We start from the raw sequence: 16,803 nt of genomic DNA, 5'->3' as shown, positions 1-16,803 counted from the left end.
ACATAATTTATGACGTCACTCACGGTAATTGTGTGGTGCATTACATTATCAGCCTATATATCTATGAGATTATTTCTAGTAGTTTTTCACTGATATTAGACGAGAAAATGAACGAATTAATTAATGTGTTTGTGTGACTTAACATTTTTAGTTCAGTACACTGGTATTCCATCTCAATGCCCTAAGAAGTAAAACAACAAAACACAGAAGAAAATTCAAAACGGAAAGTCTTAATCCAATGGCAAAATCAAAGCTCATACACATCAAACTTATGGTTAACAAAAATCATTTCCCCCGACTTGGTACAGCCATTTTCTCATGTATAAAAAGGTGTATTAAACCTTGCCATATAGCCAGCAAAAACTCCTACTGTATGGGGGGGGGGCCTTGTATGACAGTCGTTTAAAAATTTCATTTTACTGACAACAATTTGTACGCAAAACAAAACAACTTAATAGGTACAAAAACTGTATAAATGTCAAAATTAGGGGTACAATGTGTTAAAATCTTAATCACAATAAAAACAAACACGAAACATGTTATCAAGCATTTTTCTTGAAACTGAGACTATGAAAATGTTACATTTTACACCAAAGAAAAAGGCAAAAACTAAAAAACAACAGAAGATCAACACGTTATAAATTGCATGATTGAATTAACTACCTTAGGAACGCTGGAATTAACTACCTTAGGAACGCTGGAATTAACTACCTTAGGAACGCTGGAATTAACTACCTAAGTAACGCTGGAATTAACTACCTTAGGAACGCTGGAATTAACTACCTTAGGAACGCTGGAATTAACTACCTTAGGAACGCTGGAATTAACTACCTTAGGAACGCTGAAAGCCGAATACTTGAAAGCAAAGTATGTATAAGAAATAAAACAGTTTTAAAAAGTGCTATCAGACCAAAAAGAACCTCTAAAAATAGCCAAATTCTTCTGAGGTCAACTTTGCCAGAGGGAATTGTTTTAAGAAGACGGATGAGAAAATAACGATTGTGTAGAAAAACTAAAGAAAACACATCTAAATGTTTGTGTGCAATTGCTCATGTCAAGGTTAAACCACACACCAAAGTGGGATTTTTTTCTCTTGCCAAGAATTTTTTTAAGACATATCATTTGGAAATGAAACTACAATTATACTTTCTTTTAGTGTTGACCGACTAGTGAAAATTGCACCGATATATTTCCAATTTTATAGCGGAAAGAAACAAAGGTTTTATGACAAGGTCCTGTCAAACATTGCACATAATATGATGCTGCGAAAAAATGTCAAACATGGTTTACTGTGTACTCAATTAAGGTGAATCAATGTAAAATATTCCTACTTTATAAATCAAATGTTCAGAGTATTTTAAATAGTTAATGAAGTGGGAAAAAAAATGTCAGAGCGATAAACTATATTCCATTTATCACATGTAATGCATTGTGTACGAGAATATTGAAAAGTTCAAACAGTTACTTCATGCATTTCATCGTGTACATGGTAACATATGGCACAGACCATTTAGTATATAAGTTATCGATAGAGTAGTAACAGCATATCATTCAACATGGCTCAAGGAATGTATGTTTTGCTACTAGTGGTCATCGCTACAGGTAAGTTTTCATTATTTTCCCTCCACATTTGGTTTCATCTAATTATCATGACTCGAAGAATATATCTTCGATACATACAATATTTTCGTTTATCTAGCAAAATTGTACAAGTTAAAAGTTTATTTGAATGATACATTTCGTTTCCTTCAAATTATAATCAACAAACTGATTTCTAAGAATGTGTTCTTGTGTGTGTAGTAATTATTCAAAACTTCTGCATTGTTTAAACAAAATAAAAATTGGTTTTTCAATTGTTACTTGCTAAATTTTGGCTATTATGTTTGGAATACCAATACATACGTATTTAAGGTAGCACAATCCAAAGATTTTGCATCCCAATCAGACAACTTTAAACTGATGTAATTCATTTCATCCTTCTTTATATTTTATAAATGAGGTACCAAAAGATAGAAGAAAGATTAATCTTTCAAATTGTGATAATTTCATTATGACATAATTATTACACAATTAATTGTTATGTAATTAGTTGCTATTTTTTCCTGACTTAGTACAAGACATTTTAAGGAAAAAAAGGTGGGTTGAATCTGGTTTTGTGGCACGCAAAACATCCCGCTTTTATGGCAATGTTAAATATAACATTAAAATGACAACATTACATGACAAGACTACAATACAAATAAATGGGAGAACATATGACAGAAATATCCTCTTGCAATTTCAAATAGTAAACCGCGGTCTAATTTAATATTCAATACAAATTAGCTATTTCAAACTCATTGAGATACACATTCCTTTAAATTATCTGTATCAATATTTGTGAGTTCCTGTTTAAGGGGCATTAGCTACGAGATATAAAAAAATAAAATATAATTTTCTTTTGTTCGATCATTACTGAAAGTGGTATAGTAAAATAATAATTCGCTTTTAAATGCCAATAAAGTTTAATTTTTTCAAAATCCTAATAAGCCAAAAAAAAAACCATCGCTAATTATTTATTCATTTGAAAGAGAAGAATTTTAACCTCATTGAAGCCGTATGCGTGTGACCTTAAATTCTATCTTTAAATTCATATAAGAAGATGTGGTATTTGCGCCAATTCGACAACTCTCCATCCAAGTCACAATTTGTAAAAGTAAACCATTGTAGGTCAAAGTACGAGTTTCAACACGGAGCAATGGCTCGCACTAAACAGCAAGCTATAAACGGCCCAAAAATTACTAGTTTAAAGTGTAAAACCATTCAAACAGGAAAACCAACGGCCTACTCTTGAAGTAAAACGAGAAACACTTATGAACCACATCAACAAACGCGACAATTACTGACCATCAGGTTCCTGACTTAGAACAGATGCAAACAAGTTAAAAGTTTGAGTTTTGCTACGCATGTATTCGGTAATTAAAAGGAATAATAAAATGATACAAGGATGGACCGATTGATTGACTGATTTGATCGATACAAAAATCATTTGTATATAGGTAAAATCGATGATAAAGATACTTTGTACCCACCATATGAAATTGAACAAACCTACAAATATTAAATTGCACGTGGTCGCTTTTTATATTTATATTTATATCGGGATATGTTGCCATCGGCAGTCTTCGAAGGATAATTGATGACGTTTAGACAAAAATACACATATTGTTACATATAATCGAACCATGGCATGCATTGTTAATTGTTAATTTTGCACATTTTGTAATTCAAATATACGTTTCAGTATGAAATAAATCAAATATTAGATTTGAGTCAAATCAGTGCATAGCAATTTGGCAGGTATACGCCTTTAACAGTTGTGAAATTATTTTTTATTAAAAGTAACTTGTGATTGTCTTTTGTCGTTGCAAATATGGTTTGTTATTTAGAAATTTTTGGATTTTGCATATCTATGATAGTCCTGTTTTGATTTAGTAATCAGCTTTTTCCAGATTCATGGGGTTGGGGTTTACACGTACCGTTGAAATAAAATAAATGTAATGATAACTGTTTAATTATGCTATTGCTTCCTTGACGTGTGACTCACTGGTGGTGTTTTTTGAAGTTATTTGTCGATTCCCCATGTTTTCAATCATTTACCATTATAAATGTAAGTTACATAATACTCAGTTTTAAAACGAACAAACTTTGTTTGACCAATAAACGTATTTACACTTTTGGTATTTAGCTGGATCTTGCCTCCGAATGACCTTAGATCGACTCCGAATCACCTTTTGACGTCAAGCAACAATCACTTTTAAATTGTGACGTCAAATGATTTAAATTATGATGTCAAAGTTTACAGGAACCTGTGTGATTTTACGTAATGGCGGACAAATTTGCATACAAGTGTAAATACGTCTACACCACCGGTAAGTCTGAACAGAATGATTACCGGTACTGTATTAATTTGCGAACACGAAAAAAAAAATTAAACAGATAACAGCATGATGATTTTTCATTTTATTCATTTACAATTAGATTTCAATTAAACATGGCACACATCTATATTCTTCTGTCTACGATTCAGATCACCTTTTCGAGAGAATAAATATATATATAATACAAACACGGACGACAATACAAGCCATAATTCATTGTAATTAGTAATGTATTATTTTTACAGTTGCTACATATGGGTATAACATCGATGTCAATTATACTAAGAAGGTTTCTAGTGAGTATATGAATATGCTTTTTTTAATGCTGATAATGATTTCGATTGTTAGAATAATTAAAGCGAAAGAAAATGATAACAAGTTGCATGGTTTTCACAGATATTTTGTCTACTCTAATATCATTCTAGATGTTATAGGTTAGATTACCTTAGCCATATTTGGCACAACTTTTTGAAATTTGGATCCTCAATGCTCTTTAACTTTGTACTTGTTTGGCTTTATAACTATTTTGATATGAGCATCACTGATGAGTCATATGTAGACGAAACGCGCGTCTGGCGTACTAAATCCTGGTACTTTTGATAACTAATTATTCAATTACAGCATAAGAACAACTTACAACATCGGTTTTTATCTGTGATGACAATGTATAATGCACTAAAACTTCAATTTATATAGCCCTGCCATTTACAGTGGTGGAAAGTACGGACTAGTATACTACAACAGATACCACGGATTTAAAATAAGACGGAGCATATTTCATTACAATGGAATAGGTAGGTACTATTTATTTAACTGTTTAGTCTAACTGATTACTAGATTTCTCTTGCACTAAGGCCGCGATGATTAAGCATTAATACTGTTGATTCATTAACATTCGTTGGAGACCAATTTTCATTGATTTCGTGGGTACAGGAAAACCACGAATTTGCATCTTCAACGAATTAAAGAAATTCTTAAGGAATGTATGCAAACTTTTCCAAAACCAGGAAATTAAATATCCACGAATATGCAAGTTTTCCTGACACCACGAAAATTGGAACCCACGGAAAAGAATTAATCCACAGTAACTGTATCTATTGACAGAATGTGTATCGTTACTGTTTTCAACACTTGCCTTAAACATATCTAAGCAGTTTGAGGTTCTGAGAATCAAAAGGTAAAGTGCGTGCATTCTAACGCACAAAAAGAAGAACATGTTTACTATACACTCTTAAATAAATAGACTATCTAGCTCGTTATATCAACGACATTCTTCTATTTCATATGAATCATCTTCAAGTGACAAACTTGACAGCAAATATTGAAAACTATTGCTGACCAGTTTACAGTAACGCTATCTGGTATTAACTTGAACATTATTTGTTGTCATCTAGTATTTCTTAAATGATGATTTTACAGTTATACCCAGGATATAAAATAGTCTCCTTTTGAGAGAACTGTAAATGAAACATTAATTGAAACGAGACATTAGATGAACTTGGGTTCTTGCTTTGTATGCAAATCAAACAATTGCATATGTTATGATTTTTTTAAAATTAGCTCCGGTGTGTGCAAGTGTATCCTTTCACCGCAAGAATAAAATAGTATTCGTATTTTTCTCGTGATTAATGTAATTATATTTATTTTTTAGGATATAAATTGACCTGTAATAAAACACGATTCTATCGACTGTGGTGCAGTTGTTATAGAAAATACCACAGCAAAAGTAGATGTTTTAAACGATTCAGAAAACAACGACTGTTTTTAAAACACAGAGGTAAATATAAATAGAACAACAAGAGGAACATATACTAAAATTCAATTCTCATCCCATGCTATTTATGTAGCTATCGGGGTGTTATATGTAGCTAAATATATGTATGTTCAAAACCATGACACTCTTATAATACACCTTCTGTAGTGTTTTCTTATATACTGAGACCTTAGTTTTAAAGGAATTGAATGAGATGAGATATCATATATCTTTTGTTTTGTGATTCTCACTCATTCAAATGTCTTTATGGTCACTATTGAATTATGCGTGTATCAAATACTGTTTTCCTTTTTACACAATAGTTGGATTATAGAAATAGGCCCTTGTTTAAAATATTCGATGATTTGTTTCAAGAATTATTAAAAAAGAAATGTTTGTTAAGGTATTCGGCCCACAATTAGCAAATAAACAACATGCAAAATAATTTACATTTTTATCAAGGATTGTAAGTATACGGGGTCTAAGAGTTCTTACTATGAAATAAAAATCCGCAAAATATTTGATGTTAACAACAGATCTGGATTACAGTGCCCCTCTTTTTTGTCCTCAAATGCCAAATTAGGGGTTTAAATAGTATGTAATTTTAAGACACCTATATAGTATAATTTACTAATCTATCTTTAAAAAAACCCTTACACATAACCTTATCAAATTAAAAAAAAAAATGAAATTGTATTTCTGCTATTCTATTTTGAGAAATTTGTTATTGTTACTAATAATAGAAAAAGGAGAAAAGTCTAAAATTTTTCAATCTTATATCTTCACCAGTTCAAAAATAAATATTTTAGCAGAGCATTCAAAATTGACACTTAAATTAACTTAACATATTGTTTCATCCCAAAATTTTAGAAACTTTTACCGTACCGATTTCGAGAAATTTTCATTATAATGTCAAGGTCATAGTTACTAAATGGAGACTTGATATCACAGGCTCTTGTCTCAGAATTCCCCCCTTAATATTACACAAGGTACTTAACCTGCATTTAAGAAAAATGGCAGGTCGTGATGAAGTTCCGTTATATGCCGCTTTATAGGCTGTCAACCTCACTAAAACTAGTTATATTGTAAATCTTAATATGTGTATAACATGCCAACATTTGCTGTCGGAATCATCCGTAGCAATCCTACCAAAGTATGTCAATCGTAATAATTTTGCAAACCGCTGAAGAATTGGCAATAAACGCGTCACGCCTCCTTGTATATCTCGGTTTCCGATTGGTCAATTCTATGGGAAAGTCTAAATGATTCTCGGAGTTATCTGATCTTGTTTCATTTCATACGTAAATTCAAGAGAGAGTCTGCATGACATTGACGTCATGGAAAAAATTTGTTACTTATTAGACATACAACAAACAACACTTGTTAGATTTTTTTCACGGTATATTACACAATTTTAATAACTGTATGATAAGTTCTACTCATACGAAAATTAACAGATTTTCTGAAACAATTTTTATAATTAATCATTTACTGCGAGACGTTTATTGCCAATTTTGTGTAGGTTGACGAAATAATTACGATTGACATACTTGGGTAGGATTGCTACGGATGATTCCGACAACAACAGTAGGCGCGTTATACATCATTGTGAAGATAAATCAATTTAGATTTACGGCATAACAAGTTTTAGTGGGGTTGACAGCCGAGACACGGCATTTCTAATGGAATTTCGTCACCGTATGACATTTTTCAAAATCGCGAGTTAAGTACCTTGTGTTATATTAAGGTATATAGGAAATTTTTTTCTGGGACAAGTGACTGTGATATCACAGTTCTGATGGGTTTTTTTTTTGGGGGGGGGGGGGGGTATATTTCATATTAATCCTTAACAACATTCACAATAATTCATATAAACTTATACTTTAATAGAATAAACTCTGATATCTATGGCGTGTAAATGTTTTATTGGTTTCCAGTAAATAACTTGTACTGTTTATTTGGAATTGGTGATTATAAAACGTTTGAGACCCATTGCGTATTTTTAATATTTATTACAAAGGCACCGAGGTGTTTATAAAAGAAGGAGAAAATTGTGACAAACAAGATATTTAGATATAATAACTGCATAAAAGAGGGACGAAAATGAAAAGGACAAATAGACAAACAATAGTACACATGACACAACATAGAAAACTAAAATATGAACAACACGAACCCCACCTATACACCCTAAACTGCAACTTTTATTTTTTTCTATTTCAGCTAGGTCTTATCTAGGGAGACCAAAGCTCGCCTAATAACACTGGAAGCAATGAAAACAATAAAAAAAGTTATCATTAAAAAAAGTTGTTTTTATTCAAAAATGTTTATAATAATTTCATATGCTATATAGAAATATCCTTTTATCGAAATTATGGTAAAAGTAAAGTCCCTCTAATTAAAGCAGCAAATTTGCAAAATAATTTACTATAGTATGTTTAATATTCAAAAGACAGTACAGTTGTTTGGTTGCCGACGTCATTTTCTAACTTTCTGTATACATTATAATTGATTAACGACCAATTTAAGAATTGTGCTTTTAAAGCATTTCTGTTACGAGACACGTCTTTACTTCCGTGCTGATGACAACAATGATAAACAAGTGCCAGAAAAAGGAAAACAACACTTAATTAATTTCGTTCGTTTAAAACGATTTTCTGGGTTATCCTTCATCAGGAATGCTCTTAAAATAGAGATCAATCATGTAAATATGGAAAAAAAGGGAGAAATCATATTGCTTGGCGATTTTAACGCCCCAACTGAAAATGATTGTGATTTTATTGAAGGAGACACAACCAACCACATTCCATTAAACAACAGCAATTATAACATTGATATTTTGAATAAGAGAAGAACCAGCTGCGATAATACTGTAGATTCTAGAGGGAAAGACCTTTATGATTTTTGTATATGTAATCAAATCCGTAACTTGAACGGGAGTCGAGAATATTAGGTAATAGCACTGGCAGCAAGCATACATGTTTTAAGTATAATGATTGTAGTGTAGTTGATTATGTGTTAGCATCAGAACAATTATTTTGTAACATTTTATATATGTCTGTATCAGATTTCAAGTTAACTTTTTCAGATGGCCACTGTAAACTATCATTTAAGTTATTATCCTCATTTACAAACGAGAACATTTACTCAAATTTAAAAGATTTCCCAACAAGATACGAGTGGAATGAGGAAAAATTAATAAGTTTTCAAAATGCCTTTGCTCATCCTGCTATCCAAAATGAGTTAAAGAACTTTATCACAGAAGATTTAAGTTTTAATTCAGATGGTACTCACCAAGCAACTAAAACAATCCATTCACTTTTAAAAAAAATGTGGGAATCACCCTAAATAAAAAAAAAAAGAAAAGAGCAAAAACTGATAAAAAATGGTTTGATCAAGAACTGACATCTTCTTCAAATTTTATAGAAACCAGATATTAATAAAAAGACTATATTTATGTAATGAATTTCATAGTACAAGAGCAGACCGATGTATTTGAAAAATTACAATGTGCAAAATTTTTTTAATTGGAAATTGTAATTATACTTGAGGGCTTTATGGAACACTTGAAAACGGTGAATCGAACAATCTTTAGATTTTGTATGTGCATGATTTGTTTTAAATATTTGTTATCAATATGCAGCACAGATTTGTGTTTCTTAAATTTCAGTTTAACAAGTTTTTAATGCAATTTCTATTGATTACTATTGAACATAAAACATTGTGTATTTGCATGTATATTTTTGTTACTACAGTTTAAAAAATACTTTCTACGATATGTTCAATTTTATTTAGAAATGACGTTTGATCAGAGTCGTCATCGGCATTGTTTTATCATTGATTTTTCTCGACCAGGGCTATCAAAAGAAAAAGCTAATTTTCCTTTGTTCTTTTCACTTAATTTCCAATGATGAAATTCTAAATGTCTGAATTGTTAAATTAATATTGCGTTATGTTTTCAATCAAATTTCTTAATTCTTAAAAAATTATTAAATTATAAATTTCTAAATTTGTAAAATGTAATTTCTAGGTTAGTAAAATGTAATTTCTAGGTTTGTAAAAAAAAGTATACCCTTGCATCCAAACCCAACGCTTCAGAGACTAATGAACTGCTATTACTCGAGGATACCGTAAGCTCGATAGTTTTAGATACTGACATTATTTAAACATACTTTTCCTAAACTAATTCAGGATAAAAGATGATGTCATTAACAACATAAATTTCCAACTAACTCAGAGCATAATTGACCAAAATTTGATTTGCATGACTAATTTATTTAGGTCCCTATGTTATTTTCTTTGGACATGTCAATTTCTTAAAATTACTTGGATGAGAGTAGAAGAGTTATTTCAAAGTATATTCTATATTGACTGTCAATTTTGGTCATTATTTCTTTTTTTTACCTATATTTGTTCATATCCTTTCATGGCATTGTAATTCCAAATTTTAACAGTCACTGGGGTAAAGCTGATGACCGTAACTGCATTCACGGTCATCCCAAGATGTCGGATGAAAAATTAGGTCAGTTTCTGTATTGTCTGTTAAAGTGTTTCTATATCATTTTCTTTACAAATCATACATTGAAACGATGTAAATTTATAAAAGAATCACTCGGAAATCACTAATTACTTCCGAGAAATGTGCATGAAACGGGAAATTCGATTTGAAAAAATCGCCAAGATGACCGTAAATCACAATCGAGATGACCGTAACAGAATCAGAGATTCATAACAAGGCTGACCGTAACTGCTTTTAAGATGACCGTAATTTGTAAATGATGACCGTAACTTTTAAAGGATGACCCTCAATCCTAAGAAATATCCGTATTTATATAACTATCTTTTTATATCAAATGATTAATCGTGTTGGTATACACATATTAATATGAGAGTTTTATCCTATAGGTAGAAGAAAATAAGACGTGCTTCAAATGCAAAGATTACCATATGTATCTTTTTTACAGTAGAGGGTTTAATTTTTAAAATGAATTTGACAAAAGACATGCAAATGAACAGGAAGGGAAAAAATGCTACAAAAGCGCGATAAAATGACACCTTACAAGCATAATGAAAAAAATGCGGTGCACAGCCTTCAACTGCTCGACAAAAGATTTGGTTTTGTTTCTGGGATTCCTTTAAAAGACATATAATAAATACACATTTTTAAAAATGCCAAAAATTTGCATGTACACCTATTGATATTATATCGTCTTTCATTTTGTCATGCAAATAAAATAACAGAAACATTTTGAAAATATCATTCGAATAAACTAGTGAGCTCCAGCAAAGTAGATCCTTAAAATAGTATTGTACGAAAAGCGTATCATAAGGCGGAACGTTGTCAATTTGTATATATACAGAAATGTTATTCATACAGTCAGGATTCTACTTCTTCAAAATTATCTCCCCATTACGCCAGTTCATGCTCACAATCGTAGAAATGGAAGCCATTGTAGGGATGACGCTCTGCCAATTTTGCTCTTGAAAACTGATAAATTTATCCACATAGCACCATTACGATCGATCGTTATACGTCAGTTATATTTTAAATGACAAATGTATCTACTAGCTAATGAGCATTAGTTAATGATCTTGTCTGCATTGATTCAACTTAAAAATATTGTCTGTTCGGATGTCAGATGGAATTTTTGAAAATTCTTAAGCATTTAAAAAAATTCTAATTAAATATTTCGTGGAAGGGCAGACTAAACATTTTTCAGTAGTTGAAGATTATAAACCCTAGTTATCACACACAAGAAAATCATATTTTTTCGAAGATATCCATTTTCATCATCCAAATTAAAAGACTGTCGTCAAGTACTTTTAGAAAAAATAGCTTTTCGAACACACCTACTCTGTTTTTGTGATTCTTTAGATAGGTATCTCACTTGACCCATATATTTCATCTTTTCGTACTGTCATTTTTTTACGTTATGAAGTCAACCTGTAGCTTTGATATATAATAATGATAGAATCTGAAGCGAGATGTTATATAAAATACTCTTGCTTTGTACGTTTTAAAGACAAAATATACACCCCAAACATGCCCTAACATAAAAAGGTGCACTCGATTTTTCTCGTTTCGATACAATCGTTACCTGTTTTGGGGAATTTTTTCTTGATTCACATAATGGAAGGACAGACACGAAAATTTCTGAACTAAAAGATTGATATGTTCTCCGTCCGTGATAAAAAAAAATCGGAGGTTATGCATTTTCTACATCCAACTTATAGATACTATATATAAAAAAGAAGATGTGGTATTATTGCCAATGAGACAACTATCCAGAAAAGACCAAAATGACACAAACATTAACAACTATAGGTAACCGTAAGGCCTTCAACAATAAGCAAAGCCCATACTGCATAGTCAGCTATAAAAGGCCCCGATAAGAACCATGTCGTCGACTTGATATCTTATTGTTTTGCATTACTATGTAATAGATACATTGAAAACTTATGCAAATGGTGTTTTTAAAATAAGAAAATTGTCGTTTTATTTGTTTCTATTAACTTTTTAAAATTTTGTTACTATATCAAACATTACAGTTAACATTTATCGCTTTCTCGATAAACACAGAGCTTCGATTCTTTTGTTCTATTTCAAAAGTGTTTCCGCCTGCATATATCAAGACAAATTAAGATTTTAATCTGCTTCCTCTGGAACCATACACATGGGCTCGATTACCAAATATTCGTATGTATTATTAATGTTTTTAATGCTCCACTTATTGGCATTATGTTTTTCTGGTCTGTGCGTACGTTCGTCCGTTCGTCTGTTTGTTTGTCCGTTTGTCCAGCTTCAAGTTAAATAAAATTGAAACTTAGTACACATTTTCCCCTATGGTATGATCTTTTTAATTCTAATGCCAAATTACAGTTTTATCCCATTTTCATAGTCCACTAAACATAGAAAATGATAGTGTAGATGAGGCATCCGTGTACTAGCTATATAGGGACATATTCATGTTTCTTCAAATTTTCGTCGTATCGCTGTCAATTTGTGTTAAAATTTTAACGTCGATATCAATAAATATTTCATTGTTTACGAGAAAAATGCAATTTACGGTCATCCTTTACAAGTTACGGTCATCTTTTTACCAATCACGGTCATCCTTGTTTTATGTTACGGTCATCTTGAAAATATTTTGATTATGATTTACGGTCATCTTAACGATTTTTTCAAATCGAATTTCCCGTTTCATGCACATTTCTCGGAAGTAATTAGTGATTTTCGAGTGATTCTTATATAAATTTACATCGTTTCAATGTATGATTTGTAAAGAAAATGATATAGAAACACTTTAACAGACAATACAGAAACTGACCTAATTTTTCATCCGACATCTTGGGATGACCGTGAATGCAGTTACGGTCATCAGCTTTACCCCAGTGACAGTGCTATTAATATAATTAGTTAGGCCTTGTGAAGAAGAGTGGCTACTGCCTCTAACAACAGGTTCCCTGCTAGAATAGAAAAAAAATAACAATCAAGATGTGTTGATTAATTATGAACTCTGTATAAAGATTTATAATGATGTTACAGAATTCATAAACAATAATTTTGGACACATCTCAGTTTTACGGTAGTCAGTGTGTAACTATTGCAATACGGTATCTTTTTTTATTCTTTTTTATTTTTTTTTATTTAGATTAATCAAAGTTTTATTGCACTTTTGCTGTTAACAATTTACGCAATCTACAGCTTCAATTAAGTACCCCTTAAATTAGATCTTTTAATTTTTTGGATAAATTATTTATATTTATTGATCTCCTATTAATAGAAAACCGTCGACATTGGAAACCGTCTTCAGCTTAACATGCAGCACCTGCTATCTTAAAACAGGTCATTGGGATTGAACTTATAAGGATCTTTTAGAGCTGACTGTTTTGTACGGGGTTTTCCTGATTATTGAAGATAAAATAGTGACCTATAGATGCTTTGAAAAGATTTTCTTACAAAATAGAGAATAAGGAAGAAATATTATTGTTTTTATAATTATTGGTTGAAAGAAACTATGTCTTTGCCGATAAAATCTTAAAATAAAGATGATGTTAATTTTCTAATCTTACATATCAACTTCCTTCTAAAGAGCTTATGTTACTTTGCTATATAACGTAACCACATTACAAACATCTATCCTTTTGGATAATTTTAAAACTGGTGTTTTTCGTTTTTGTGAAAATTTCCTTAATTAGGGCCTTAAATTTGGAGTAAAATGGCGTTTTTTTATTTTATAGATTATGATAAACGATAATTCAAGTACACTTACATTTTTTCTTAATGTTTTTAAAAACCCTGTAACTCTCCCTGACACGCAAGCAAATGTTTCTTCAGATATTTGCTACTTTCACCGAAAAAATGTTTTGGCTCTAATTCACTAGATCTATTTTCGTTTGGTCCGTTTACCTTTTTATCGTTTATATTTTGTGAAATGATTGTTAGATTGCATACGATGCAAACGGCTAAGCGCGCACATGTTTGGATCATTTGTTTCTAACATATGCTTTCAAAATTTACATTAACTTTGACAAACTAGTAAAAACTGATTAAACGATATTTTTGTTTCTACTTGTGTAGCGTTTAGAAATCAAAAACAAAAGCCACACAACGTTTACAAAATATTGGTTAGAAAGAAATGCACTCTTAATTGACACATCCGACAAGAATTGTCAATCCGAGCTGGACCTCAATTTCAACCAGTTCATTGGTTAATTCTTAGATTTGGTTGTAAGTCTGTTTCTCAGATAATAAATACAGTTATAAGGATACCATACAGACATTTAACTGTTTTCTCAAAACTCGCGTCTGACGTTTGATTCAAAATAGTTTAAATACAAAACTAAGAATAATTAGTAAGATTGCTGATGAGAAAACTCTCTACAAGAGACCAAACGTCATTGATGCTAGAAAATTATAGATACCAGGAATGAAATTTTATATTTACGCCAGACGCGCGTTTCGTCTACAAATGACTCAGACTTTTATGCCGAAAATAAAGCCAATTTAAAGAAATTCTACTTTAAACATTATTTTTCATTTTCTTTGCCTATCTATTTTTATATTATGCATGGTTTTATCATTAGTTGATGCAGACAATCCTCAAATTTTGTTCAGATTGAGCGTTTTTTTTTTTGCCAAAATTAAAACCCTTCCGATGAGTTAAGCCTTTTCAACTATTTTTATAGTTTGTTCTAATGTTGTACTGTTACATCACTGTCCCAGGTAAGAGGAGGGTTGGAATCCCGCTAACATGTATAACCCCGCCACATTCTGTATGCATGCGCTTGTCCCAAGTCAGGAGTCTGTAATATGAAGGTTATCATTGGTTGACGTATTAATTCGTTTTCCGTTCATTTTTTGTTTCCATTATGCCGTTAGTTTTCTCGTTTAAATTGTTTTACAATTGCCATTTAGAGACCCTTTATAGCTGACAACACCGTATGGGCTTTGATCGTTTTGAAGGCCGTACGGAGACACATGGCTGTTAATTTCTGTGTCATTTGTTTCTTTGTGGAGAGTTGTCGCATTGGCAATCATATCACATCTTCTTTTTCTATATTCCATTCCTACCCTTTTACATACATTTTTACTTTGTTGTGGCCTTTAAAAGAATAAATATATACAGATAATTGAAGATTTTTATGCATAGATTAACGATATCATCGTTTACTCATTGTTAAATGATGAGTTATAACCGATTAACACTGATCATAAGTTTGATCATTTGCCTATACTGGATAGTCATCTCATACGCAAATATACTACTAATCAATTCATTTGCTTGGTGACGGAAAATTTGTTATGTTGTTTGATTTGAAGCCAATAAAGAAGGTAAGATTTCCGCTTTACGGTATTTGCATTGATAAAATGAAAACCAATTGAAAAAATTAACAATTGAATAAAACAGCTAACAAATAAAACCATTCATTTTGTTGGCAAATGGAACAGGAAGATGTGGGATGATTGCAAATGAGGCAACTCTCCACAAGAGACTAAATGACACAGAAATTACTAACGATAGATCACTGTACGACCTTCATTATTGAGTGAAGCCCATTTTGCATAGTCAGCTTAAAAAGGCCTTTAAATTAAAAATGTATAACAATTCAAAAGAGAAAACTAACGGCCTAATTCACTTACATATGATGAACGAAAAACAAATACGTTTCACAGAAACAAAAGAAAACCACTTAATTACAATCACCTGACTGTGGACGTGTACAAGCATACCATCTTACCTGGGACATTGGTATAGCAGTACAGCATAAGAACAAACTATAAAAGTAAGTTGAAAAAGGCAATTCATCGGATGGATACACATATAAATACATCTAACAAAAACAGAGAGTGCACTTTGACCGGTACTTATATTTTCCCAAAACAAAAAGCAAAAAACACGAGCACGGATCTGAAAGTACTCGCAGTTCTTGCTAACAGCTAGTCTAAGGCAAGTAACGTAACAGCTAATAAAAATCATGCATCTAAGACTATTTCATTAGGGGACGAAGTCCCCCATAACAGTAGAAAAATCAATTAAAAAAATTAAAACAATTATAATTTCCAATGTACTGACCAACTCAAATAAACCTACTGTTCCACGAATATCCATTCAGTTAGTGTTTTATTATATTGAAAAGACAACAGACAATAAATGATGGTGAATAATCAACTATCGTAGTATAAAAGGCAGAAATCCAACCATAACGTTAACTTCTTAAATATTCTGAAATAATAAGGCTACGTTTTGCACTGACGTCAACCATCGATACAATTGGCAAAAAGCGACGTAGTTACTCCCGCGGAATTTTCAAAATAATCTAATCCTGTAGCATTGGATATTGCGCAAATTGTAATGACCTTTGCGGTCAAATAGATTCATCAAGGTTCAATAGATGGAAACTATTCCCAGGTCCAATACTAGTAGTTTAACGTTTACAATTTGAAATAAAAAAAAAACACAATATTGTGTACTTATATTATATAGAAAAATATAACTGAGGTATAATAAAGGGTTAAAATTCAAAATAGTTAGACATATATGATATAAACATTCATCAATATAAACTGAGTTAAAAAAAAATTTGACTTCTTGGTTACCGACTTTTAACACATCTTTGTTTATAAGA

General features: G+C 31.3%; 1 protein-coding gene across 1 annotated transcript; it reads left to right on the top strand.

The window, feature by feature from the left end:
* The first annotated feature begins 1,393 nt into the window (after positions 1-1,393).
* Positions 1,394-7,979, top strand: LOC139510480 (uncharacterized). The gene is made up of 5 exons (XM_071297055.1): positions 1,394-1,602; positions 4,166-4,217; positions 4,617-4,714; positions 5,572-5,697; positions 7,897-7,979. Exons 1-5 carry the CDS (start codon positions 1,557-1,559, stop codon positions 7,929-7,931), a joined length of 357 nt encoding a protein of 118 aa, XP_071153156.1. The 5' UTR covers positions 1,394-1,556; the 3' UTR covers positions 7,932-7,979.
* The last annotated feature ends 8,824 nt before the right edge of the window (positions 7,980-16,803 follow it).

The sequence above is a fragment of the Mytilus edulis genome, chromosome 2, assembly GCF_963676685.1.
Source record: "Mytilus edulis chromosome 2, xbMytEdul2.2, whole genome shotgun sequence".
NCBI classification, from domain to species: Eukaryota; Metazoa; Mollusca; class Bivalvia; order Mytilida; family Mytilidae; genus Mytilus; species Mytilus edulis.
Note: the sequence above shows the minus strand (reverse complement) of the source record. Positions and strands in the feature narration are given on the sequence as shown.